We start from the raw sequence: 26,349 nt of genomic DNA on the forward strand, positions 1-26,349 counted from the left end.
ACCTACAACCTTCATCTACTATCCTCCTAATCACTTGCGCTTCCACTATAACATCCACTTCCATTTCTACCCTTAATCATCGCTTATCCCCTCACTATGTCCTCCAACGACAACCCTTCGGCGCGCGACGACGCGACTTCGTCACAGCTACTATCAACATTGCTATTCTTGTTTCATAAAAATTGCCAGGCCATGGTAAAATGCGTTGATATCTTCGAGTCCACCGCAGCATTAAATCGCGCATAAAGTTCGTAGTCTACGCGCCAGTTTACGTCGCTGGATGTTTGTTCATTGTGCTCAAGCTTTGACCGCTCATTCGTCGTTCGTCTTCCCTCTCCTCATACGCGCATAACTATAGAACCCTTTTATAGAAGAAGGAGCGTGTTGAAGAGCCAAGCGAGCAGAGTGCAGAAAACAGAGCGTATCTCATTATCAGCTATGGTTGATACGTGAATCGGAACTGGAACTGCTCAGCATCAAGTAATGCACAGGAGACATCGGCGGCCGTCGACAGCTAGCTCGACAGCCAGCGGCAGGACGCAGCTGTCTGCCGTGTCTGAAAGTGCATCTCCGGGATCAAAGACACGGCAATCGACCAAGAAAGTCTCTCCAGATGAGACATACTCGACTCTCCAGCGCCCGCGCGTACCAATGGTATACGATTCGCATCCCGCTGATCTCCCGCCCAGCGTGAGCCATCCTCCGAGCAGCGAGTCGATTCCGCGGTCTCGTGTGCTGACAGAGAGCGAGAAATATGTCGATGCGAGTTCTGCTTCTATCGGTGCGGATGCCACGCTGCATGGGTCTGATGTTAGTGGGGGGAGTCAGTCTACACACGAGCCACACGGGCATGCGGTAAACAACGCGTCTACTGCAGGCACCGCGCCGGCAGCTACGAAGGGTATGTATCGCTTGATGTTTCTGTGATTTGCTATTTGAGAGTGTTACTGACAGGTCAATCGTCTAGGCCTTCGTTCGCGAAACCTGAACCAGCTGCTGAAACGAGAATGGGCAGACTGGGGCAAGAAGCGAAACTACAAAATGCCAAACACCGAGCGCGGCGAGATTGGCTGGGAGCCCGGTATCGATGTGCGCAACACGGTCGTCGAGCTGGGCGAGGACTCGGTCGTCACGATCGTGGACTACAACTCTGATCGCTATCGGATCGTGAACAAGATCGATAAGTTCAGCATCGACGAGTTTCTCAGAGACGAGCAGCCTTGGTCTAGTGTCCGGTGGATTAACGTCAACGGACTGTCGTGGGAGGTTCTTCGCAGTATATCAGAGTTTTATGGACTACACCCGCTCGCGGTTGAAGATATGGTCGATATTCCAAAGCGCGCGAAAGCAGATCACTACAAGAACCAGACGTTCTGTACTCTACCGTTGCACAAATTGGTCAGCACGGCGGTCGTCGACAAGTACTTTGAGAGCTTGCAGAAGCTATCGTGGGTTAATAGGCTATTGGGCCGGAGGAAAAAGACAGTCGAGTCGATCATCATGAATGCGAATCTGGCGACAGTCATGGCGGAGCAGAATATGATGACGATGCAGGAATGGAATAATCCCTCGACGTCCTCAGAGTATTATGTCATGAAACGCAGTCTTGAGCGCTACCATGAGATTGTAGCCGTCGAGCAGGTCTCTATTTTTCTGATCGAGAATCACACAATCATCTCATTCTTTGAAAACTCAGCAGAGGAAGTGGAAGGACCTCTTTTATCGCGAATAGTCTCCGCTAGTACACTACTAAGGGAATACCCCGAGCCCTCTCTTCTCTTACAGGGAATCTTGGATGGCATCGTCGACATCGCTTTGAACATTGTCTCTGAATACCAAAAGTTCATTTCCGAGTTGCAGGTCGAGATCTTGACGTCGCCGTCTGTCATGCATACGCGTGACCTCCATATTCTTTCTGAAGAACTGTCTATGCTGCGATCAACTTTGATGCCCATCTACGGTCTTGTTCAAAATCTGAGAGACCATGCAAACACAAACAGAGAGCTTACTCTCGCCGGCGGCTATATCTCCGAGTTTGCAAAGCTGTACCTGTCTGATGTCGCCGATCATGTTCTAGCATTCACCGACAACATCGATCTCATGCGGCAGTCGACCGAGAGCATGATCAACCTGATCTTCAACACGATGTCTGTGCAGGAAAACGAAGCCATGCGCCAGCTGACGCTCGTCACCATTGTGTTTTTGCCGCTCACGTTCTTGACTGGTTATTTCGGGATGAACTTTAAGGAGTTTGGCGCGCTCGATAACACAACTATGTATTTCTGGGCAATCGCGATCCCGGTCACGGTAGCAGTCATCTGGGTCATCCTCTACCCGTGGATAGGCGCAAAAGTCGCCCGCATCAGGAGATATTACCAGAAGAAGGCAGCCAAGCGCACGCATCAGCAGTACGCCAGCTACGTCAGAAACAGGAAAGGACAGGCCTATATGCAGAGCGAGCCGGTGGTCGGCTACGGCGGTAGCGATCTGCCTATATATTCCAGCGGTGCTACTGCAGGCATTGCTAATTCCTCGCAAGCGACGCCGATCGCGGTTCAAGCGCGCTCGGCTGCAAATTCGGTACCGGAAGTGGCAGCGATACCTGGCACCGCTACTGCCCCCGTGGCCACCACACATGTCCCGAACAGCGCGGAAAACAGCGAGTACAATGAAACACCCTCACAGCGAGAGACTGAGTTGCGGCCCATAGTAACGATGGGTGAATCTGGAGGCCCAACCCCCGCTGAAGCATTCGAAACAATCGGCGCAGGCTTGCAAGGACGGCAAATGCTGCACGCGCCGACCGGTGTCCATGCGGTCAAAACCGAGCTGGGACTTCCGCACCAAGCGGTTTCCAGCAATCAAGAGCAACCGGATCCCGTCCTCGTCCGCAGTAAATCACCACCACCTCTGCAGTCGAGCCCCCGATTCTACTCAACCTCAAGTGCTTCGACCCCGTCTTTACCTCTCAAATCCGCAGGCGCGTCTACGTTCGCAGCATCGTCGCAGCACTCGGTCTCGACAGCTGGACCGATCTACGCGCTGACTCCGATACAGTCCGTGCCAAAGTCGGTAGCAGAGCGGGCAGCGTACGTGCGGTCGCGCTCGCCTTCTCCGTTTGGAAATAACAATCGCCGCAGACCGATTCCGCAAGTCCAGCCGCCGCGGTCTGTTGCGTTTGCTGATGATGGAGGTGAGCGGTATAGTCGGCGCACTGAGGAGGATGATGATGACGATAGAGAGAGCAGTTTGTCGATGCGGCTAGATTTATAAGTTTTGTAAAGATATGTGAGGAGAGATTTTGGTTTTGACTAGAGATTTGAGATCGAGCCGGATTTATTTCTATATAGATGCTTTTTTACAAGTCTTTTCCAAAAAGCTCGACTGTATGCTCGAGATCCAATACCTAAACCGTCAAAAGAAGCCCAAAAAGTAATCAAAAGAAATGATCCACAGCGTTACAGAATAGTCTCGATTTCACGCCCGTCTACTCGAGCGCGACCGGAGTCATAATAGAGTTGGCCTGACGTCTAAACAGGAAAAATATAACTCGATCCCGAATCCGACTCGCCTCAACCGTAGGAATATAAAGCCAGAGGACCAACATTGTGATAATCAGCGCGATGACGATCGGCTGCAGCACCCAAGTTCCCTTGCTTTCGGCAATAGCGCCGGTGATGAACGGGAACACAGCCGACCCCGCGCCGCCAAAAGAGGACGCGAAGCCAACGCTCGCGATGTGCAATCGCGAAGGAAGGATTCTTGAGAGCGCGAGGACGGCGGTGGGAAAGAGCGGGCCGTAGCACACGCCGACGAACGCGGCGCCGATGGCGGAGCCGACGATGGTGGGGGAGAGCCAGTACACGAACTGGAAGACGATCGCGAGGATGAGGTAGATTGTGACCATTGTGTTTTCACCGATTCTTCCGGTAATAAACCCGAGCACAACACGGCCGGCGGTCAAACCAGCCCAGAATCCGGAAGCGACAGCGCCCATCTTGGATTCCTCACCACCCTTATATCTGACCATGAACGCCACAGTCCAGCTTCCGACACCGACCTCGGCTCCCATGTAGCAGAAAAGGAAAAGAGAGATGATCAGGGTATATTTGTTTTTAAGCGCCTCGGACAAGCTGCTCTCTGACTTTCCGTCAGCGCCGATCTGGGGCGGGTTCTCGCGCGCGTATTTCTCGGCGTTTTCGCCCTCGAAAGCGATGTAGACTGCGGTCGCAGCCACAACCGCGTAGCCCAGCAAAACGTAGTAATAATGACTCCATTGGTAGCCGGCAGCGACCATATAAGTAGCTACCAGAGGGCTGATGATAGCACCGACACCGTAGCAAGCGTGCAGGATTCCCATCAGCTCGTTCTCGTTGCGCAGTGTGACGATGTAGACGTTGAACGCGGCGTCCATAGTTCCAGAGCCCAGACCGACGCAGACGTACGCAAGCACGAGGATAGGGAAAGGCGGCGCCCAGCAAATGAACGAGTAGCCGATTGAGAAGAGCAGGATTGAGAGCACACCGACCTTTTGACGGCCGAGGTGTTGATGGAAGGACGCGTTCAGGAAAGCGGCGGACATGTACCCAATTGCTGGACCCAGGAGACAGAAGGAGATCGTTGTGTAGCTTTTGTCATACCATGCTTCCATCTGTAGACATCTTGTTAGTATATAGTCAATCTAGATGTAGAACGTTTTGTCAATGTGTACCTGTAGGAGAACGGCCTGTAATATACACTCATGTTAGCGTCGAGATCGACATATAAAACAAATGACAGCTTCCAGATACTTACACCAGTAGCAGCATCATTCATTCCCATCAACACAAACGCAAAGAAGGTAATCAACACCCGCGCCATATTCGTCCCGTTCGAATTCCAACTCTCGCGAGTATCCTCCTCCGGCTCCTCGTTATTCCCCAGAAACGCCTGCGCCTCAAGCGCTTCCTCCGCCGCAAGCTGCTTCAGCGCGAAATCCTTCCCGCCTGCCGCGTCCGCACCGGTATTTGTGATGCTCGTCGACAGAGCATGAATCGCGTCGCTGCTGTGCTCGGCCGACTCGCGCTGCGGTGGCTCGACTTCAGGCGCCAGCTCAAACGCTGAAAGCGTGGTCGTGTCCGACGCGCGCGTCGCGGTCATGAGCAGCGGATGTGTAACCGATTCTGCTTCCGACATATTGATAATATTCTATGTATCCCTATTTCTTCTGGTACTCGTCTTCTTCCACGCCGCTGGCATCAATCGGACAGCGAAGTGGCATTCAGCCATCTTTAATCTCCATTGAAGCCAACCTTTGGGGTCAATCAGGGTTCTGGTTGTCAACACCCCAGAATAGTACTTTACCATTACTCAAACACATTGATTACTAAACTGGGGATGATATCCCCCCTTTGCTATCTTCAGATAAGAACAACTCGCACCTTTATCAGGCAATACCACCGACGTCATCTGCCCAATCCGACGAGCCGTAATCTGACTCGCGCGGTTTTTTTCTCCAGCTAAAACGCAGGCAGCGAGTCACCTCAAAGACCATCTCCGCCCGGTGGCGCAGTAGCTGAACTACGAAAAGGTATCCGCGATCCTGAGGATATTCGAGGATCGCGGGGATCAGTCACCGGCGAGCGATCCGGGACCGCGCGTCAGCTTAGACCCTCGCGCACGGGTCGCCTGCTCGGTAAAACTGTAGATGGCAGGGATTACTTGGCGATTTTTGCCTTCTCTGTCGCCTAGCTACGCTTATGAACTTGATTTGTATCGAAATATGTGTCAATTAAGAAATAGGAAAAGGCTAATTTACAGTCTGGTGTATGAGGCAAGAAACAAAATACCAGCGACGAGGTACATACTCCAAAAAAACGAAACTACAGTTGGAACAAGTCGAGGAAAGAGAACATGAACAGCTATAAGCAAACGCGAGTGGGATTCTTCAACAGCAATTGTAAATCAAAAGCAAACAGTTCTGCTAGTTCTCCGGATGTTTCATTCTAGAACCATCGCTCTGGATGAAATAAGGAGAAGAGGAGCGGGTGAAGAGTTAGAAGCACTGAGTGACTCCAAATGCGATTATAAGTAGTTATGAATCAGTTCCCGTGCTCTGGAAGAATGCAGCTACCATCTCAGCAATCATTCAGGTAGCTCTGTCTCTGTCTCCGCTGAAGGTATGCTCTCATCACCAGTATCAAGAAGCCTGAAATGCAAGTTAGCGAAAGTCGAAAAAGTGACTATAAAGAGGACTACTCACGAATACTGTTTTATCAACGTGCACTCGCCTCCTTTCTCGAGATCGATGGTATACTGATAGAAATATCCCTCAGAAGTTACTATTATAACGTGCGGAGAGGTTGCACTGATCGCAACCACGCTCTTGATACCTCTCTGAGGTAGCTTGACGTAAGCAAAGTCTCGCTGAGGCTCCCACATCTCAGTCACTGCCGTCGGAAGGTAGCCGCCAACTCTTCCTGCCATACTTCTTCCGAGAGTTTGAGACGAGCGACGAATCAAGTTTCTATAATTTGACGACTGTTAGACAATAGACGCATATATATACGCTCGATTCCACTTACCTCATGGCACCATTCCTAGCCTTCCCGTCCATCATGGCGTCAAATATTCCGCCGTTCATTCCCGGAGGTGATCCCGAGTCCGAAGAGAAGCTTTTCCGTCGCTCCTCGCCGCTCACAGGATCCGTTTCGTCTTCCATATCCGCGATTTTGAAAATATGGACAGTGTCCGTGGCGGAGCTGACGCAAAGGAGCGTCGAGGTGATATTGAATGTAATCGAGTAGATCTTTGAGGGATATGATCCTCTCCGGAACTGGAACAGCTTTGCCCCGCTTGGTACAGAAAACACCCGCACGATCGTTCCCTTATCCGACGCAGTCGCCATCATCGTTCCTTCTTGGTTTAACGCGATGCAAGACAGAGGCGACTTGTGGGCTTCAATCACATTGACGGGCTGAAGCGCCAAAGCGTCATATATCAGCACATCACCCGATCCTTGGACAAAAGACGGAACTTGATTAGACGGTGGGTATGATCCACTCGGCTGAGGGACTTGAGGGTTGTTTGAGGTTGGCGATGGATATGCAATATAGCAGTTATCAGAAGAAGGAGAAAGGGCGCAGATAGCTGTATATAAGAGTCAGCCTTTCAAACTTACGCATGGAACCACACACAAAAAACTTGATACGAACCGTTTGGATTTGGAGAGGTTTCGATTGTATGTAGCAACTTCATATTGCTGATATCGTATACGTAGATTTGCTCTTCCAGAACCACAATCAATCGACGCCGGTTTAGTTTGACTGCCAAAACGGATGTGGGGAACGTGAGCTCGCAAATAGTTGATTGCCTCTGTGTAAGATAACAAAGAGGTACAGGTTAGTGGGCATTCCGCTGGTTCCGATACGAAATCAAGGTGGGCATACCTTGGTGTTTGTGAGGTGCAATCGTCGTGGAGAAAGCGTGGGTTGATCGCCAATACCCACGAGCGCAACAAGGGACGTGCAAAATAGCATCTCGACGATAGCTAGAACTAGTTAAAAAACGATTCAAAAGAATAAGTCAACAACTTTATGATTCTGAACGAGCGCACCTATTCCTCCGTCGGCTAGATGAAGAAGGTCCCATTAGCAAATACTCAAAGCCTCGGCACAGCCCAGACACAAACAGCATGTGTAGAACAGGTCAAAGACCTCCAGCACAGTAGAAGATCAAACATACATTTTATGAAACATTTCCCAAACGGATCACAGTTGTAAATTTTATATCCCCGATTCGTACCGACCGATATGCAGCTAAAATCCTGGTTGAAGTTGATAAACTTGAGTGTGTCGTCATGGTTGTTTGCCTGCGGACTCTCAGCTGGAGACTCCATCGTGATCAAGTCACAGCACTGCTAAGTCCGGTACGGTCGCTTGATCAAAAGACAATAACTTGGATTCGTCGTGTTCTTCCCGACTGTTGATAGCGGAGAAAGCCTGGTTGGTGATCGTCGACGGCGGAGTGGGAGAATTCAAGGCTCTGCTAGTTGCGGATAAAAGGTTGACAGGTCGGGGTCTGTTACCCAGATTAGTATAAAACTGAGGTATTTAGTACTGTATATATAAAACTGGGGTACAGAATACTTCTAACTAATGCGAGTGTGGCGCGCTAACCAGCCGCGCCACGCCCGGTCTCTGTTTAGATGAGATTCGGGCAAAACACTCAAAGATAACTGTTCTGACTAATATTTGTATTACCAAATGTGTATACTCTGCAGATAATATCTCACACCAAACTTATAAATACTGACGAGAAAAATACTCAGCCGGGATCTCGTCCAACAGAACGTCAGCTGCCAGCGAACCGAGCCACACATCCAAGTATTGAAACCTTAAACGGACAAAAAAATCCAACCATCTCGAACGAGATCTCTGATATATCGAGACCAAAGACCATCGCTCAAAGATGGCAGCCCAGAAGAAAGACGCAGTGAAGAGCGGGAAAGGCAGCAAGCTGCAGGCGAGACTGAACAGCGACAAGGCGATTCAGGAGACAAATGGGTCGTCGATCGTGTCGAAAAGATCAGTCGAGAGACTATACTATCCCCAGCCGACGCACTCTTCAGACAGGAGTAATTCGCACCCTCTGGAAGATGCCCACTTCTTTCGATATTTTGTGAGAAAGCCGCAGCGGAGGGCGCCGCTGATAAACCGGGGATACTGGATCCGAATGGAGGCTATACACACTATAGTGAAACAGGTGGGTGGAATTGAGCTCGATAGCGGTCATTGCAGATTTGCTGATATTTTTGTGTGTTAGTTCCTAGCTGAGTCTCAGTCTCTGAAGAAAGTCGTCATAAATCTTGGATGCGGATAGTACGTATTCCTACTTTATAAATTTTCTGCTGCAGTGCTCTAACGCAGTTGACGATAGCGACCCTCTACCATTCCAGTACCTTGCAAAATCAACAACGAATCAGGAAAACACCCTCTTCATCGATGTCGACTACCCAGATCTCATGTCGATTAAGGCCTCTGTAATCAGAGAATCAGAGGACCTGCTAAAAGTTATCGGACCTTTACGAACAGACCTCCCCACAACGTCCGTCAAACTTGCGAGCCAGACATATGTCGCCCTCGCTTGCGATTTATCTCAATTGTCTGGCTTGACAGAGACACTTCAGCTACTAGGAATCTTGGGGGAAGACTGTGACCTCTTGTATATAGCAGAAGTCTCTCTGACATACATGGATACAGAAGCCGCAGATAAAGTTATAGAATGGGCATCCTCAGCATCGAAAGGCCGTTCTCGATTCGCACTTCTCGAACAACTCATCCCAGACGGCGTCTCTCATCCTTTTGCTCAGACCATGATCCGACACTTCAACCGGCTTGCGACACCGCTGAAATCCATATCCCAGTATCCGACCACCGGAGCGCAGGCCAAGCGGTTCACGGACAGAGGATGGCAATCAGTTCGATCTCGGGATCTTTACCAGTTTTGGCAACACGAGATCGCTGTCGAGGACAAACTCAGAATCGAAGCTATCGAGGCGTTTGATGAGTGGGAGGAGTTTTTCTTATTCTGTCAGCACTATGTCTTTCTCGTGGCCGACACTGCTGAGGCGACAGAGCAAGTGCCGGCTGAGAGTTCATCGGCGACGGCTTACGACACGACTACATTCACGCTTGAGAATACATCCGGGCATACCTTTAAGCGGCGATGGGCGGCAACTGCACCCACTAGTGAGGGATACGTATGCTTTGGTGGACTGGGATCGTCATCCCGACTTTCTACTTCTGCTCTGATAACAAATGACGCGACTGCAGCATTCGAGGTAGACAATTCCTCGGGTCCATCGCCTAGAATGTGTCATGCTTCGGTCTCTCTGGGTGACGATAGAATTTTAGTAACCGGTGGCCGTTCGTCTCCTGTGTCTCCTTTCTCAGACAGCTGGATACTGGATTCAAAGTCTCACAAATGGAGCAAGGTCGCTTCTCTCCCTGAACCTCGCTACAGACATTCTATGGCTCGCATTGACTCGGGCACTGTAGTCGTATTCGGTGGCTATCGCGATGAGGCCTCAAGCGCTGAGTGGATGCTATACGATAGCATCTCGGACCATTGGAGCATCCTCGAATGTGAGAGCCCGCTGGGACTACGACTCTCTCCTAATTTCTGCTGGCTTGGCGAGTATGGAATAGTAGCCGGAGGCTTTAACCGCTTTGGAGACGTGTACCAGGATGCCTACAGATGGGAAGTCCGGGGAAACAAAGTTGTTCTGAAGGAGCTATCCCCAAACATCTTTGCTCGCGCTGGATCTGTTTTGATCAAATGGAGTGACAGCTCGGTTTTGCTTGCGGGCGGTATTGTGAAGACTGGACTCCTGAAAATGGACGAGTCTTTCCAAATCATTGATTTGACCAGTATGGCTGTCACCAACGTCAATGTTCCAAACAGAGCAGACAATTTCCCGATGCTTGTGGGGTTCAATCTCGAGGTCATTCCCGGCGGTGAATTCATGATAGTCGGTGGTGGAGCGGTGTGCTTCTCCTTTGGTGCTTGCTGGAATAAGCTGGTGGTTCTCAACAGCGGTGAGCAGAGCTATAGCGCGGAATGGACTGCGATTGAAGAGACTGCTCCGGCTAGCAGTACAGTGGAACCAGCCGCCAGCCTTCCAGAAGCAGATTCAGGAGACTGCAGTACAGCTCCTCGTCCCGTCGCAGTCCAGAATCCAGTCTCGGTGCATGACTGGCAAGAGATATATTCAAAACAGACACCAGTCCTCGTGAAGAAGGCAGACATAGGGCCATGCACCGCGCTCTGGACGTCCGAGTACTTACGAACCAAAGTCGGCTCTGGCCGTGAGATTACGGCGCATGTGAGTTCCGCGAGATCGATGAATTTTCAGAAAAAGAACTTTCGCTACGAAAACATGTCGTTCACGAAATTCATTGACCACGTGTACGCAGCTACCACCGCCGATTCTGTCAAAGAGCTGTTTTACTTGCGGTCGCTGTCATCGTCGAAACCAACCGCGAAGCCGGCGAATTTCAAAGAGGATTTTCCGGAGCTGGCGCCGGATTTTAGATTACCTGCAAGTCTGGCAGAGTACATTGGCGACAAGGAGTTCTCCACCCCGCTGAGGATATCTAGTGCCGGCGTGGGAATGTGGCTCCATTATGATGTATGCTTAAAATTTCTCCTCTTCTCTATTTTTTTACTGCCTTGCGACTAACTCTTCTGCTTAAGGTAACTGCGAATGTCCTGGTCCAAGTCAAAGGCACCAAGCGCGTGCGAATGTATCCCCCATCAGACGTCACCAAGCTCTCCTTCCCAGCCGGCGCCTCCTCCTCCACGATCCCAAACATTTTCGAGACCGCGCCCATCCCCGGCACGCATCCGATAGAAACCACGATGGAGCCCGGGGACATCATATTCATCCCGGCTATGTGGCTTCATGCGACGGTCCCGCTGGAACCGAGTATCTCGATAAACACGTTCTGGAAGGATTTAGATCCAAAGGTGTACTCCCCCGGACGCGACGTCTATGGGAACCGGGACTTGAAAGCGTATGAGGAGAGCAGGGCGCTGATCAGTAAGATCAAGCAGTCGTTTAAGGAAGTACCTGAGCATGTTCGCGAGTTTTATCTCTCGAGACTGGCTGACGAGTTTTGCAACCGTGCTTGACGGAAGTTGTACAATAGATAAAACGCCCTCATCTACGAGATATTCTACAAACTACGATGATAAACGAGTCGGAGAAGACTTTCATAAATTTGTTTAAACGTTATTTTCGTCTATAAATAAACCCACAACTGTTTCGCCCCGCAACCCAATATATGACTTACAAAACACACAATGGAAAAAGAAAAGTAAAACACCAGCCATCTGCCAAAATCAAGTAAATATAAAAAGATAAAAAAATCAAAATGAGAATGAAGGCTTGATAAAATAAAAAAAGATTAAAGAAAAAAAGTCAGGGAAACCAAGCATCATGTTTTTTCATCCAGTTATGTATACCTCGTTTGAAAGAAAAACAATGAGTGCCAGTCTTTTGAATTGAATGATTTGGAAAATGTAATGCTTTCGTGGCTTGATATCAGCTTCCCCTTCTGATCAATTCATCCTTCACGCACTGCATTCGTTTATAACACCAGAGTTAACCTTCCGCCAATAATAAATATATATACCTCCTCCTGTCTTTCTATTCCTCATCCGATTTGGCGTGTGATTTACTGGAACTCCTGGGCCTTGCCGGTCATCAGCAGACCGACGATAAGACCGAAAAGTCCGAGGACGGATCCGAAAATCTCAATGACAAGGATCTTGACGAAGAGCGACGGGTCAGCGGCATCGGCGATGGCAGCGGTCGAACCAGTCACACCGACGGCAACACCGCAAACAAGGTTGCAGAAACCGACGGTGAGACCACCCCAGAAGAGGGCGTAGCCGGTGAAGTAGTTCTCGGGGGTATAGAGGTCAGGTCCGACGACGGCGGCAAGCTTGGCCGAGAAGACGATGGACATGATAACACCGTAGATAGCGACGACCTCGCAGAAAATGATGGAGATCAAGTTCTTGGTTCGGATACGAGGAGCCTTGACACCACCACCGACGATGGAGGTACCGGTAACGAAGATACCCCTAGATGAGAGTTAGTTGATGTCCTTTGAGCTGCGGTTGATGACTGTCCTGGACGATAGTAATGATAGCGCTTCCGCTATCGATTGGAGATCGTTTGAGGACCAGGCACGGTACCGATAACCGGGATTTTCAAATATTCAGATGCACGAAGACTCACCAGGCGGCACCGACGACACTCAGACCGATGCAGAGGGAGATTCCGAGGGAAGCCCAGGTGTAAGGGGAGGTGGTGGTAAGGAAGTTTCCGACGTTGAAGTCCTCACCGGAGCCGGTGAAGAGCATGTCTATAATTGAGAATAGTCAGCATTGGATCTTGAAGATACGACAAGTTTTTCTCTGCGCGCTGTCCTTGGCCCGAATTGAGGAGAATTTGAAGTTGACGAGTCGTTATCTGCGCGAGCGTGTTTGGTCGGGTTGTAGCGTAAGCGGTTGAGCAGCGGTTGAGAGGCAGCGTAGTTGCGCGGCAATCTGGTGCTGAAGACGCGACAATCCAATCCGATAGACAGCAGTCCAATCGAATAATACAAAAACCGGCGCTCTGAATGCGATAAACCGGAGTGCAGAGGGTTGTGGAAGAGACGGCGATAGGGGGGCGGGCGCGGGCAGAGGACAGCGACGGAAGAAAAACCTGAGCTGCGAAGGACTGAAACACGGCGAGAACATACAGCCACCGACGACGAAGGCGCCGAGGAGGGCGATAGAACCAATAACAGCAGGAGCACCCATTGTTGAAGCGATTTGAGACCGAAGCGAGGAGTGGGAAGAGGAAGAGAGAGCGGTTGTTGGAGTGGGAAGGGATGGCTGCAGAAAGAAAGACTTTTGGTGATTGTGGACTGCTGAGAGCGCTGAGGAGAGCCTGGTTATCAAACGCAGGAAGAGAGTTTGGGCTAGGCTGGATTGGGATGACTAGAAACTCTGATTACTGCTTTTCCCATAGTAAACCAGCATTTAACTTCCTTAGCCAAACTCTACTCGCATACCCGGTGCATGATTGGCCGGCAGTTCGTTATCGCGGCCAATGTGCCCGAACCCTTAGCTGTGTTTTGCTGCTGCCCGCTGTCTGGCTGCTGCTCACAGGAGGATCACAGAATTGTGATTGAATGTGACCGCGATAGGCGCAATATATCGTATACTATTGACTAACTACAAAAAACACATCTCATATATATTTACAATGCCTTTTTCTGCAACTTGTTCTCTCGTCTCCGTGTCTCTTGTCTCTTAGTGCCCGTGCGGGTCCTCCTCCCGTTGCTCGGGCTGCACAGTGATCATCGTGTCGATTCTGAGAATCGCGACACACGCTTCCAGAGCTATACACAAACATGTCAGTAAATCAGAACATCAGACTCGCTTTAAATCATCTTCACAATACGCACCACTCTTCAGCGACTTGATCTTGCTCATGCTCGGCTCAAGAACACCGGCCTTCATCTCATCCGTGACCTTGCCGTCCCAGAGATTCAATCCGTAGTTCTTGTATCCCTTTCTCTTCAGATCAGTAGACGGAGCGCTCTGGCTCGCCGCGTGGTACGATCGCAGTTTCGCAACAAGGTCTGACGAGTCCTTGGCAGCGTTCACCGCCAGCGTCTTCGGAATCACCAGCAGCGCAGAAGCAAACTCGGCAATAGCCAGCTGCTCTCGGCTTCCCTGTAGATTACAATTCTGTTAACACCACTCCTCTTCATGACCATTTAATAGCACGCCTGTACATACCAAAGTCGTAGCAAAGTTCTCGAGATAGATACTCAGCGCAGTCTCAACCGCACCACCGCCAGGAACAACGCTTCCGCTCTCGAGAGCACGCTTCACCACAGAAAGCGAGTCATGCACCGATCTCTCCATCTCATCCAATTGGAAGTCTACACGCTCATCTCACATTAGCTTTTGTTCTCAGCTGTCCTTAGCATCAAAAAGTAAGAGAAAGAAATAACCCACCGTTGGAACCCCGCAAAATGATAGAGCTGGAGCTATAAGCCTTGGTTCCCTTGACAAGAATGCACTCGTCGTCCGAAATACGTTCCTGCGCAACCTCCTCTGCAAACCCAAGATAAGAAGGCTCGAAAACCTCGTCGCCCTCCAAGTTTGACATGCTGTTGATCAATGTAGCACCAGTGGCATGTGCGATTCTCCGCAGATCCTCACGCTTGCATCGTCGAACGGCCATGACGCCAGCCTCGATGAACGACTTGAGGCACAGATCGTCGATTCCCTTGGTTGTCAAAACAACATTGGCGCCAGCATTGATGATCTTCTGCACACGCTCCAAGACAATCGTGTTTTCTTTCTTTCTGATCTGCTCCAGCTCGTCGGGATCTTCGATAGTGATACTGACACCGAGCGGCATTCGCACCTTCTGCAAGTTGATATCAAGGCAGGCAATCTTTGCTCCAGTGATGCTGGTCTTCATAGCCTGACTGGCAACAGTACAGTTGAGCGCATAGCCCTTCACGAGCACAGACTCGAGACTGGACTTGCCGTGAGCCTTGAGAATGTTGACCGCCTTGACCGGGTACTTGACCTCGCCACGGTTGTTGGTAGATTTGACAGCAAGAAGTGAATCGACAACAAGAGACGCAAAGAAATCAGAGTCACTATTTTTCATATTCGTTAGAATTGATGCAAACCTCAAAAACAAAGTGGTACACACCTTCCAATGATCTTACTAGACATGCTGGTCTTTGCAATATTGATCAAAACATCCTTTCCCAAAGTATCAGTCTTTACGCTCATGACCTCGGTCAAGTATTTTGTAGCCTCTCGCAGAGCAAGTCTGTAACCAGTGATGATTGTCGTGGGGTGGATCTTGTTCTTGACGAGATCATTAGCACGACGCAGTAACTCTGAGGCGATGATGACAACAGAGGTAGTTCCTGAATACAGAAAAGCAATTAGCAATAAACCCTCAAAAAGTCACTACAGCTCGAGCATTCAAGATCACGTACCATCACCGACCTCACGGTCCTGCTGCTGAGCAAGCTCGACTAGAATCTTTCCAGCGGGGTGCTCGACATCGAGTAGACTCAAGATCGTGGCACCATCGTTTGTGACAGTGACATCCTTCAGAAATCGTCAGCAACTATCCACTGCACCACATCAACCACAATCACTTACACCAATATCATCCACAAGCATCTTGTCGAGACCGACAGGTCCCAGGGATGACTTGACCACATTCGCAATTGCTTGTGTCGCAACAACTACATTTCACACGTCAATCAGCAATCTATCCTTCTCGCTCAACAGCGAGATCAATCAATCATAATTCTCTCATCATACCATTCTGGTCTCTGATGTCGTTTCCACTCAATTTCTGTCCATTGAGAACTAAACAGCCCCTGTATGTTAGCCCACGATCTTGTCTCGAATCAAAAATCACGCCCTGCACGGCTCAACACATACACAGCGTATCCGACGCAGCATTACGGTACATCTGCGACATCCTGAAGGCAATGAAGATTTATAATAGGGAGAAAGGGCAGCAAAGAGGAGATAAACCGAAGGATGTTGCCTGAACGCGTAAACTTCTTATTTTTTCTCTGTGGGCGCGTGAAGAACAATTCAAAGTACGAAGCCCTCGGCGACGCGCTTTCGCCGTGATCAGCGCTACTGCGCGCGGTCCTCGTTCTACGCCGGCGTCTTCAACTCTTCACAAAAAAAATTGGAACCTAAACGGTTTATAAATCCATCAATATCTGATCCAATTGTGTTTCTACCGTCTTCTGCTTCGCGATATCAACTACATTCTAAACAATGGCCCCCAAGAAAGACAAAGCTGATGGTAATTCAACTGTTTTTTGCCTACTTTCTTCTTCTCTTTCGAAATTGCAAATACCTAACCGTTCCTTCTACAGCTTCCAAGGCACCTCTGATCAGTATTACCGCTCCTAAGGAGGAGGACTTCCCCTCCTGGTACCAGCAGGTCCTCACCAAGGGTGAGATGCTCGAGTACTACGATGTCTCTGGCTGCTACATCATGAAACCCGGCTCCTACTCTGTCTGGGAGAAGATCCAAAGTATGAATCGACAACCCCGACCTTTTTTCTGATATTTGCAGCAATTGAGGCTTACGTTATGTTCTTCCAGGCTGGTTCGACGGACAGATCAAGGAGCTCGGCGTCCAGAATGCTTACTTTCCTATGTTTGTCTCCTCGCGAGTTTTGGAGAAGGAGAAGGATCACGTTGAAGGCTTCGCCCCCGAAGTTGCCTGGGTCACCAAGGCGTATGCATCCCCCACTTTATGAGCTGAAGACCTAGCACTGCGTGAAGCGGTGGCAAATCGCAAAGAAACTAACAGTTTTATTCTCAATGCAGCGGAGAAACTGATCTCGAGGAGCCCATCGCTATCCGTCCTACCTCAGAGACCGTCATGTACCCCTACTACGCAAAGTGGATCCGCAGTCATCGCGATCTGCCCCTGAAGCTCAACCAGTGGAACTCCGGTACGTAACCGCCGAGTACTTTTTCAACATCGACATCTTTCACATACTGACCAGAGCAATTGCAGTCGTCCGATGGGAGTTCAAGCACCCCCAGCCTTTCATTCGTACTCGTGAGTTCTTGTGGCAGGAAGGCCACACCGCTTTCTTGACCCGCGAAGAGGCCGAGAAGGAGGTTCTCCAGATCCTCGACTTGTACGCTCGTGTGTACGAGGAGCTTCTCGCTGTGCCCGTCATCAAGGGCCGCAAGACCGAGAAGGAGAAGTTCGCCGGTGGTTTCTTCACCACCACCACCGAGGGATACATCCCTGCCACCGGCCGTGGAATCCAGGGCGCGACCTCGCACTGCTTGGGCCAGAACTTCTCAAAGATGTTTGGTATCACTGTCGAGGACCCCAACAAGACTGGCGAGAAAATCAACGTCTGGCAAAACAGTTGGGGTCTTTCCACCCGTAGCATCGGTGTCATGGTCATGGTCCACGGTGACGATAAGGGCTTGGTCATGCCTCCCCGCGTCGCGCAGTACCAGGTCGTCGTCATCCCCTGCGGAATCACTGCAAAGACAACCGAGGAAGACAAGGCAAACATCAACAACGGAGTCGAGGATATCGCCGCGAGATTGAAGAAGGCCGGTGTCCGCGTCGTCGCCGATACCAGAGACAACTACTCCCCCGGCTGGAAGTTCTCCGACTGGGAACTCCGAGGTGTGCCTCTCCGCGTCGAGTTCGGCCCCAAGGATTTCCAGAAGCAGCAGGTTACCACCGTCCGCCGTACGACCGGCGCGAAGGAGTCCATCGACCTCTCTGCCATCGAGACCGCGATCCCTGAGACCCTCGAGGCCATCCACGCCGAGATGTACCAGAAGGCCAAGGACCAGTTCGACTCGCACGTCATCCGGGTCACCAAGTGGGAGGACTTTATTCCCGCGCTCAACGCCAAGAACTTGGTTCAGATCCCGTGGTGCGGTGTGATGCAGTGCGAGGAGGAGATCAAGGAGAAGTCTGCGAGACAGGAGTCCACCGAGGCCGAGGACGAGCGCGCGCCTTCGATGGGTGCCAAGAGCTTGTGTATTCCTTTCGACCAGCCTGAGGGCATCGTCAAGGGCGAGACCAAGTGCGCTGCTTGCGGAAAGGATGCGGTTGAGTGGTGTATGTTTGGAAGAAGTTACTAATTTTCTTTTTCCCTTTTTTATTCTGAATCTTTGCAGTCATGTACATCACAAATGCATTAATCTTTTTAAAATCAATCAAGAGTTCTTAGATTAAGATACTTCAATTAAGAATAACATACAATTTGCACAACCTAGCACAACCTAGCACAATACTTGAGCCGTAGAACACCAGCGACGAAACCCAGAATAAAGATAAAACGCCGAAATACACTACCAGAACCACAAAAAAATTGAAACAAGAGTGCACGCCCAAGCTAATTTACAATTTCACATCCTGCCTGAACGGCTCGGTCTCACGCCGCGGACCTCTTGAGCTCGACTCCGCGGCCGCATGCGACCCGGATGCAGACGGCTGGTTGTTCGTGTTATTAACCCCCTGAGCCATCGAGATTGTTGACGAAGACTGCATCATCGAGCTGTTGAGGTTCTGGAGTGCCCAGTTGCGGTGCTCCATCAACAGGAAGTGCATCTGATGTCTTATCCCCTGCATTGCGTTTCGCATGCTTTGCACTTCCTCCTTCAAACGCACGCTCTGGTTCATGATTAGAACTCCGTGTCTGATTTCGAGCTCGCCGAGCTGCTCGGACATTTTTTCGAGCTCGGATCTGAATCGTTCGTGCTCGGTGAAGATGTGGAAGGCGTCGTTGTCGCCCACGGCGGTCGAGGATCCAGAGAGCGAGATTTGACTGCGCAGGCCCTTGTTTTCCAGCTCGAGCATCGATATCCTATTCTCTTGTTTCTCCATGTATGGCAGCAGAGCTAATAACGAGCAGCTAGACGTATGCGCCAGAGATTTCTCCCGAACTCCGGTCCATTTACAACCAATCGACAGAGCCGGACACGAGACCGCGGCGAGCGGACATTCGTCTGCGTGACCAGTCATATCCGCCATTGTGAATTCCTCGCCGCAGTCCGGGCATTTCACCGCACGCGCAGTACAGGTAGCTTCATGAGCTGCAAGATCGATCTTTGCGACAGGTAGGTCGCATCCCCGACATGGCACCAGGACGTGCAGGCATCGACTGCTGTCGCTGTCGTCGTCGGAGTTAATGGTGTGCCTTCGCTCGATCAATTTTTCGCACGCCTCGCCCGGACACGGCACCAGCGCGTACTCGCAGCTGTCCTGTAGATGATGCCTCAGCAGACTCCGCTGGACGATGCGCTTGCAGCCCTTTTCCTCGTTCGGACAGTAGACCAGGAGCTCGTTGACCATGTTTGATAATATTTTTGGCGGCGGGAATATATCCGCGTCTGAGAGCGACGAGCGATCGACTGGACATTTCTGGCTCTGCGCCAGAGCTTTATACAAGCATATCGTACAGAATGTGTGTCTAGAGCGAGACCAGCTCGTCAGTTTCCATCACAGCCTTCGGACCAGCGGACATTGTCCAAATATTCGCAAACTCACCCGCATTTTGTATAGCAAGGGTCGACGAGCGCACACCGGCAGATCGGGCACACGAGATTGTCGTTGAGCGCAACGTAGGTCAGAGCACTAAAGTCAATGTCGCCGATTGCGGCCTTCGCAGAGCTTTCGCCGCGAGAGTCGTCCATGGTTGTTCGGGGGAGCAGGAGCGAGCAAGGTGAGCGCGGGCTTCGAGTGCGGAGACAACTCGGACGTAGGCAGGCTCGGTTGGGAGTTAGCAGGTCACGTGGTCACTGCATAATTGTGGCGGTTATTGGACAGCTTTGTGGCATAAAGCTCGCGGGTTGGCGATAAAGCAGCGGCCGGGTCCCACTGCGGTAGATATTGGCATTACGTACATAGACGGTGGATATCCAGTTCTACACATACTCAACTGCTTCGCGCACTCGGAATCCTGGACGAGCTCGAGGACTCACCTGTTTGGTCTCGCAGAAGCTCATTGTTTGTTGATCTGGTCTTTTCTGCATCTGGAGCTGCTGTTGTATCTGGTAATCTCGACCTCAATTTATTGGCGCGCAGCTCGTCTCCAATCCCGTCTAATTGCGTCTAATCTTGCCTTAACAGAGCTCACAACAGAACCCACACGAGCAGCAGTCTACAATCGTTTCTCATCATCACCAGTCTTTTTGATCGTGCCTGTGAACAATAATGGATGCGGGCTCAGCTACGCCGACTGCGAACCGGCTACTACTGCTCGCTGATAACACTCTGGTCTCAGTGCTAGAGCGGAATCGGCTAAAGTCACTAGATCTCGAGCCTTCGGCATCAGAGGAGGCAGAGATCCAGCGGAATCTGCAGACACTGCGCGATGGGATCTCGCAGCTTGAGAGAGAACAGTCAGTCGCGGAGTCTGACCAGGGAATGTACGTCAGTAAGACAGAGCATGTCTTGTCTGCTTTCTCAATTGAAGCCCTCGCCTTGATTCCTTGTTTACTGACAATCATGTAGCCCATCCCGGACCCTACGAGCAAAAGAGGACACTCTGATACGACTGCAGATGCAGTTCGATAAACTGCTCTCTCTGCTTCAAGAAGGTGGCGGTGAGCAGTTGATTGCCAAGATAACCGCGCCCAAACGACCGTCGCTCATATACGGTAATTCAAATGGCCAGGATGAATTGGGATCTCCCAGGTTTGTTTATTTTTCTGTGTTGATTTTGGATGAGGATATATAGAACTGTAATTGCTAACGAGGATGATTGTCGTTGTTTAGAAGGAACGGGCCCCGGAAAGCCAAAACGGTGCGATTTAGCGATAACCTGATTGATGTCTCGTCCGCGACGCCCGATCCGCTGAGTCTGGCTGCCGAAGAAGCAAGGAACAGTGTGACAAATACCGAAGCGATGATGCAGCAGCAACGGATCATGCGAGAGCAGGACGACTCGCTCGACCGGCTGTCGGAATCGATATCACGGCAACGCGAGCTCAGTATACAGATCGGCGACGAACTGGACCAGCATGTCGAGCTGCTGAGTGATGTCGATCGGTTGGTGGATTGGAGTCAACATAGGCTCGACGGCGCGCGGAAGCGATTGGATCATGTATCAAGAAAGATGAAGGAAAACGGATCAGTGTTTACGATTGTCATTCTCATCATCATCTTGCTCATCCTCATCATCATTCTCAAGTGTAAGTCTGTCTGAGTTATTTTCTGATTTTATTAGTATCCGCGACTAACACCAAATTCAATCAACAGAGATCACCCGATCATTGCAGTTTTGGAACAGGCCAACAAAGCGGTTTTCTCTCTCTTATTCTTTCTTCATCCTACATACATACATTTTCAACATTTTGCTTGTGCTGGTTCGGGTTGGATATATTTTCGTTCTCAGGTTACAAATTCTCTTTCTACTTTATCTGTCTTCATCCTTACTTTTATTTTTATACTGTTGTATGCGTACTTTAGTGTTTTAGGTTGTGTGTTTTTCTGCTGTGTTAAGTCTAGGATGGCGGCTTTGGATTTCAATTTCTGTTTTCTTATTATCTTCATAGTTTTCTTTTTCATTCCGAGATTTCTCCATATTATAGTTTCAATTGAGGGCGATATATAGTTAAAGACACCAGATGATTGTCCAGTTGCTCAGACCTATTCCACCCTAGAGCTGGCTGAGACTGACATATACAAGAAAGTAAAGTAAATAGATAATAGTGTAGATTGATACGGATATATATACAATATAGAACGGCAAAAGCACCAAATAATTTCGCATCCCAAATATATCCCTATAGATTCACAAAAGCAAAAGTAATACAATATACACATGTGCCGTGCTTGAGAGCACGACAACACAATATAATGATAAAAAATTATAGTAATAACAGCGCTTCACGAGAAAAAAAGAAGAAAGACAAAACCTAAGATGTACAGCACTATAAAATAGATAGATCAAATTCCGGAAGCAGCAAAAGCAAAAGAAAGAAAGAAGATCCTTTGTGAATCATGGAGGCTTTGTCTGCTGAAGAGACTGCAAGGATGGCAATCCAGACAAAGACCAACCCGGATAAAAAGGGATATTATTATATAGATGCATCCGACGATATAGAAGACCCAAGCAGATGATTTGCGAAAATCGATAGCGCCTCGCCTGTGACCCGAACATACAGAAAAACAAAGAGCAGGGAAGTGCGAAAGCTGCAGGCTGAACACAAATGCTGAACAACCATCCAGTCCATCAAGAGTATAAACTCATCGACGGAAGAGGACGGCTGGGAAACATTCATGAATAGCCAAAACAGGCAATCCAAACACTTCCAGCCTTTGCGCACGAACCCAAACCAAATTTCACAATAACAAAGCAAAACACCCAATCACAGGACAACGATAATATAAAAAAAAGGGCAACCCAAGAGAGATAAAAAAACAAAGATCGTAAGACTAGTATATGCAAAGCTCCGAGGAGACCAAATGTCAAGATAGACCTAGGAAAAGAAGATCGCCATAAGAAAACATCCGTGCAGTAGTAAAAAGAAAATCCCAAGGCTATACTGTATCATAAAAGTACAAAGAATATATGAATTAAAGAATTGCTGCGCGCACGAATGCCAGGCAAGAGATCTCCAAAGGTCTACCAGGCCGTCCGACGATTCGAGGCAGTGGCAGGGACATGATTGGGATGAAACGAGAGCGGCTTAGCGGGCGAGGAAAGAGGGGGCGAGGCCACCCGCATTCCGGTTGCCGGGTCAACGATTTCGATTGCGCGGCGGACGCGGTTGGCGGAGGGTCGGCCGGGAGACATGCCTGGTGATAGTTGGCCGAGCATGACGGATGGGCGGATCTGATGCTGCATGGGGGACGACTCCGGGGAACCGGAGGTCGAGGAGCGGTCGGAGGAGTAGGAAGTAGCCGACTGGAGCTCTTCCTCGGAGAGCAGCGAGGGGCAGAACTCGAGGTCGTCCTCGAGGTCGAAGGCGCGGCCGGCGTCGAACTTGGCGCGGGCCTGGCTGACTGTAGGAGGGAGGGAGGTTAGCATGAGACGATCGAGGCAGGGACTGTCGACGCCGGCGAAGACTGTGATGAGAGCGAGGCCGAGGCCGACAACGGCGAGCAACAAGGAGACATACCGTTCGGCAGCGTTGCCAGATTAGGCTGCTGGGGGTAGTGGTGGTAAGAGTAGCTCATTGCAGACTAAAACAGTGTGAATTGCAGACGCAGACGGGGCTTTGAGAGCAGGCAGATGGCGATGATGTTGTGGGTGGTGGAGCTGAGATGCGGTCGGCGGGCGGCGAGGCGCGTATAAAGAGGTGGCTGCGTGGTGTGACCTGTGACTGAGGATGTGAGTTGGATCACGGGAGGGCAGCGGTGGCGTGGCAGATGACCGCGAGAGCAGCCACAGGACCAGCCCACAGCGCCCAATTGGGCAGGACAGGTGAGGATCGAGGAGGGAGTTAAGTGATTATGGTAAAGCTGGGATGGGTTGTGGAGGTTGATTAGAGGTGTTATAATACAATAAAAGAGAATAAACAGAATAGCAGAAGTAGCAAGCAGAAAGTGTTGATTCTAAATATTACCTAATCACTCTTTGCAGTATCACATAATAGCTTACTAGTCGTAAATCCCACCTGACCACTTCTACCGTCTTCTGTAAGCCGGCTCTCTATCAAACCCAGCTCAGTTCTGACCACCATCAGCACCTGCGCCTTCTGATCCGCAATTGTAGCGACCGTCCTCGTCCTGATCCTGCTCGAAAGCCTTCTGTGCTCTGCTTCCTGCCGACCCCATCCAAATGTCGGACTCTGCCTCTACCGATCAGGCCTCGGCCCCCCCCGCCGCCGCGGAGACTATCAAAATCACCGTCAAGTACGTCGCCTGTTCTGATATATCGCGTCCGTAGCCAGTTCACTCGACTCGAGTCTCCTCAATTGGCCTCGCATTAGTCTACGCTTTACCCAATCACCCGTGAGCTAACATCTGTCGTCTTATCTAGATCCTCGGCCGACGCCAAATATCCCATGGATGTCTCGCCCTCGATCCTCGTCTCCGACTTCAAGCAGCTTCTCGAGCCTCTGAGTTCTATCCCAAAGGAGCGCCAGCGTCTCATCTACTCCGGACGCGTGCTCAAGGACGCCGAGACCCTTGCTTCATATAAAATACAGACCGGCCACACGATCCACCTCGTCAAGAGCGCTGCGCCTGCCGCGTCCTCGGCCACATCAGGATCTGGCGCTGCCGCTGCCGCGACTCCTGCCGTACCGCAGAACATCGCAGCCGGTCAGGGCGCAGGTAACCCGCTCGCTGGACTTACCGGTGCGCGATATGCTGGTCTGGCGCAGTTGCCTAGCGCTAGTATGTTTGGACCTGACGGAGGGGTACGTTTCTGAATTATAATATTTACACCACTCATATACAATTTTACTAACAATCTCGTTTAGATGGGACCTCCCCCCTCCGAAGAGCAACTCATTGATGCGATGTCGAACCCGATGGTGCAGCAGTCGATGAACCAAATGCTGCAGAACCCGCAAATGCTCGAATATATCATCAACTCTTCTCCCAATCTGCAAGGCATGGGTCCCCAAGTCCGGGAAATGATGCAGAGCGAGCAATTCAGACAGATGATGACCAACCCCGAGATGATGCGTCAGATGATGAACATGAACCGCATGATGGGCGGTGCCGGCTTCCCTGGACTGGGAGGCTTTGGAGGCGCGGCAAACAACTCGTTCCCTGAGCCCGGCCGGACGGAAAACACGACCACGCCTGCATCGACGGACGCAAATGCTACGAATGCTCCTGCGACTGGAGCTGCTCCCGCTGCCGCTGCCCCTAACCTCTTTGCGAATCTCTTTGCTGGTGCAGGCGGAAATGCTCCCGCGGCTGGAAACCCGTTCGGCGCTCTGTTTGGAAACCCTGCGGCGAACAGCGGACAGGCTGCGGCCGGAGGTGCACCTGCGGCGGGAACTAACCCGCTGTGGTCGCCAGAAATGATGAATCTTATGGCGGCGGGTTTGGGTGGTGGTGCTGCGAATTCGCAGCCTGAAGATACTAGACCGCCTGAGGAGCGATATGAAAGCCAGCTGCGACAGCTGAATGAGCTGGTATGTTTACTCTTGTGAGTTTTTGTGTGAATAGTGACTGACTGATCAAAATCGTATAGGGATTCTTCGACTTTGACCGGAACGTTCGTGCTCTGCGGAGAAGCGGAGGAAACGTCCAGGGAGCGGTCGAAGCGCTGTTAGATGGCGCGGTTTAAGGGATACAATGTCATTCTCATATAGCACCAGATCTCTTGACGTCGTTGTTTACTGCCTTTTATTAATACTGTAATATTTTGCTACTGTTTGTGTTGTTTATTAAACGCATGAAGATGAGCAGATCATACTGTTTTGTCTCGTTTCCTTTCTGTTGGTCTCTTTTGTGTTATTTGAATCTATTAGTAACGGCTTTTGTTGTCCTTATCACATTTCATTTCAGTTTTTGGTACGGAGTTGTTGATTGTAACATACTACCTTCAATGTCATTTTTGCTTCAGTGTAGTCGGTTAACTGTAGAAGAGGCCTGATTACCTCATCCGGGCAAAGCGGGTTAGGTGAGGACGTGCGCGGGTATCTGCGTCATCGTCCTTCGAGCTTTGCTATTATTTTGGCCGTCAGCGTTCAGAACCATCAAGGCTGCTACTACTTCATTGCTGCTTCGTCGTGTGAATAACTCTTGAATAGCTGCTTGTCCGAGCAGTAACTACAACTGAAGTTCGTTCTTTAGTCAGTCTCTCGTTTCACGCGCATTCCCTCTGAATCAGTCCAAGAGTCAATGTCGCCTCCCAGAGCAAGGCGGCCTTCAATCTTCAACGCAGAGGTGATCCCAGATCCCCGTCTGCTCGCCCAGCAACAGCAACAAAGTCCCACGTCCCCGACCGCGACGCAGCCAGTTGCCGTCTCGGGTTCGCCTACGCAATCCAGGGGCGAGAGCGCGGCCTCGTTCCCCATCCAACTCAGCTCGTCCGCAGCGTCGTCGGTGAACTCGACCTCGCTGCTCGATCACCGCGGGTACCCTTCGCCAAACTACGGACCGCCGACACGCAGGTTGTCTACGATGCAAGGGTCGAGTGGTACTGGCGCAGGGTCAGGTCAATCCGCTTCTTCCTCGTCGTCAGCGGCGGCGGCAGCAGCAGCAGCCGCGGCGGCGCTGTCCGGCACAGACGACGAGGACGACAGCGTAACAGTCGGGTCGGAAAGCATGCCGCTCCTTGT

The 26,349-nt window shown here is 50.6% G+C and overlaps 10 protein-coding genes across 10 annotated transcripts; 5 read left to right on the forward strand and 5 right to left on the reverse strand.

The window, feature by feature from the left end:
• The first annotated feature begins 290 nt into the window (after positions 1 to 290).
• BZA70DRAFT_245301 (uncharacterized protein) lies at positions 291 to 3,293 on the forward strand. The gene is made up of 2 exons (XM_064910621.1): positions 291 to 901; positions 968 to 3,293. Exons 1-2 carry the CDS (start codon positions 484 to 486, stop codon positions 3,271 to 3,273), a joined length of 2,724 nt encoding a protein of 907 aa, XP_064771561.1. The 5' UTR covers positions 291 to 483; the 3' UTR covers positions 3,274 to 3,293.
• Positions 3,294 to 3,380: 87 nt separating this feature from the next.
• On the reverse strand, positions 3,381 to 5,409 carry BZA70DRAFT_52650 (major facilitator superfamily domain-containing protein). Its single transcript, XM_064915186.1, has 3 exons — positions 4,795 to 5,409; positions 4,712 to 4,726; positions 3,381 to 4,651 (listed from the first exon to the last, which is right to left on the reverse strand). Exons 1-3 carry the CDS (start codon positions 5,173 to 5,175, stop codon positions 3,488 to 3,490), a joined length of 1,560 nt encoding a protein of 519 aa, XP_064771562.1. The 5' UTR covers positions 5,176 to 5,409; the 3' UTR covers positions 3,381 to 3,487.
• Positions 5,410 to 6,006: 597 nt separating this feature from the next.
• Positions 6,007 to 8,196, reverse strand: BZA70DRAFT_52648 (WD40-repeat-containing domain protein). The gene is made up of 8 exons (XM_064915185.1): positions 8,127 to 8,196; positions 7,723 to 8,058; positions 7,595 to 7,609; positions 7,428 to 7,528; positions 7,194 to 7,353; positions 6,564 to 7,128; positions 6,270 to 6,505; positions 6,007 to 6,187 (listed from the first exon to the last, which is right to left on the reverse strand). The coding sequence occupies exons 2-8, from the start codon at positions 7,874 to 7,876 to the stop codon at positions 6,117 to 6,119; spliced, it is 1,302 nt and encodes a 433-aa protein (XP_064771563.1). The 5' UTR covers positions 7,877 to 8,058; positions 8,127 to 8,196; the 3' UTR covers positions 6,007 to 6,116.
• Positions 8,000 to 11,732, forward strand: BZA70DRAFT_273980 (leucine carboxyl methyltransferase 2). Its single transcript, XM_064911916.1, has 5 exons — positions 8,000 to 8,058; positions 8,127 to 8,742; positions 8,803 to 8,858; positions 8,917 to 11,170; positions 11,236 to 11,732. The coding sequence occupies exons 2-5, from the start codon at positions 8,449 to 8,451 to the stop codon at positions 11,671 to 11,673; spliced, it is 3,042 nt and encodes a 1,013-aa protein (XP_064771564.1). The 5' UTR covers positions 8,000 to 8,058; positions 8,127 to 8,448; the 3' UTR covers positions 11,674 to 11,732.
• BZA70DRAFT_273982 (putative vacuolar ATP synthase proteolipid subunit) lies at positions 11,733 to 13,447 on the reverse strand. The gene is made up of 3 exons (XM_064911917.1): positions 13,296 to 13,447; positions 12,788 to 12,914; positions 11,733 to 12,630 (listed from the first exon to the last, which is right to left on the reverse strand). Exons 1-3 carry the CDS (start codon positions 13,354 to 13,356, stop codon positions 12,219 to 12,221), a joined length of 600 nt encoding a protein of 199 aa, XP_064771565.1. The 5' UTR covers positions 13,357 to 13,447; the 3' UTR covers positions 11,733 to 12,218.
• A 285-nt stretch (positions 13,448 to 13,732) lies between these two features.
• On the reverse strand, positions 13,733 to 16,343 carry BZA70DRAFT_273985 (chaperonin Cpn60/TCP-1 family). The gene is made up of 9 exons (XM_064911918.1): positions 16,030 to 16,343; positions 15,907 to 15,954; positions 15,742 to 15,827; positions 15,573 to 15,687; positions 15,278 to 15,500; positions 14,566 to 15,221; positions 14,344 to 14,489; positions 14,007 to 14,277; positions 13,733 to 13,940 (listed from the first exon to the last, which is right to left on the reverse strand). The coding sequence occupies exons 1-9, from the start codon at positions 16,067 to 16,069 to the stop codon at positions 13,852 to 13,854; spliced, it is 1,674 nt and encodes a 557-aa protein (XP_064771566.1). The 5' UTR covers positions 16,070 to 16,343; the 3' UTR covers positions 13,733 to 13,851.
• Position 16,344: 1 nt separating this feature from the next.
• On the forward strand, positions 16,345 to 18,334 carry BZA70DRAFT_273986 (uncharacterized protein). The gene is made up of 5 exons (XM_064911919.1): positions 16,345 to 16,408; positions 16,482 to 16,643; positions 16,714 to 16,849; positions 16,942 to 17,069; positions 17,135 to 18,334. The coding sequence occupies exons 1-5, from the start codon at positions 16,381 to 16,383 to the stop codon at positions 18,235 to 18,237; spliced, it is 1,557 nt and encodes a 518-aa protein (XP_064771567.1). The 5' UTR covers positions 16,345 to 16,380; the 3' UTR covers positions 18,238 to 18,334.
• A 1,800-nt stretch (positions 18,335 to 20,134) lies between these two features.
• BZA70DRAFT_53369 (uncharacterized protein) lies at positions 20,135 to 21,425 on the forward strand. Its single transcript, XM_064915188.1, has 4 exons — positions 20,135 to 20,526; positions 20,612 to 20,794; positions 20,876 to 21,291; positions 21,359 to 21,425. Coding segments are annotated over exons 1-4 (816 nt in total). The 5' UTR covers positions 20,135 to 20,311; the 3' UTR covers positions 21,361 to 21,425.
• Positions 21,426 to 22,727: 1,302 nt separating this feature from the next.
• On the reverse strand, positions 22,728 to 23,281 carry BZA70DRAFT_265804 (uncharacterized protein; the record flags this gene model as incomplete). The annotated part of the gene is made up of 2 exons (XM_064910984.1): positions 22,728 to 23,107; positions 23,224 to 23,281. 2 exons carry the CDS (start codon positions 23,279 to 23,281, stop codon positions 22,728 to 22,730), a joined length of 438 nt encoding a protein of 145 aa, XP_064771569.1.
• A 339-nt stretch (positions 23,282 to 23,620) lies between these two features.
• BZA70DRAFT_53517 (ubiquitin-like polyubiquitin-binding protein) lies at positions 23,621 to 25,696 on the forward strand. The gene is made up of 4 exons (XM_064915190.1): positions 23,621 to 23,959; positions 24,087 to 24,468; positions 24,532 to 25,197; positions 25,257 to 25,696. The coding sequence occupies exons 1-4, from the start codon at positions 23,886 to 23,888 to the stop codon at positions 25,350 to 25,352; spliced, it is 1,218 nt and encodes a 405-aa protein (XP_064771570.1). The 5' UTR covers positions 23,621 to 23,885; the 3' UTR covers positions 25,353 to 25,696.
• Positions 25,697 to 26,349: the final 653 nt, after the last annotated feature.

The sequence above is a fragment of the Myxozyma melibiosi genome, assembly GCF_037950935.1.
Source record: "Myxozyma melibiosi strain Phaff 52-87 chromosome Unknown BZA70scaffold_1, whole genome shotgun sequence".
Taxonomy (NCBI): Eukaryota; Fungi; Ascomycota; class Lipomycetes; order Lipomycetales; family Lipomycetaceae; genus Myxozyma; species Myxozyma melibiosi.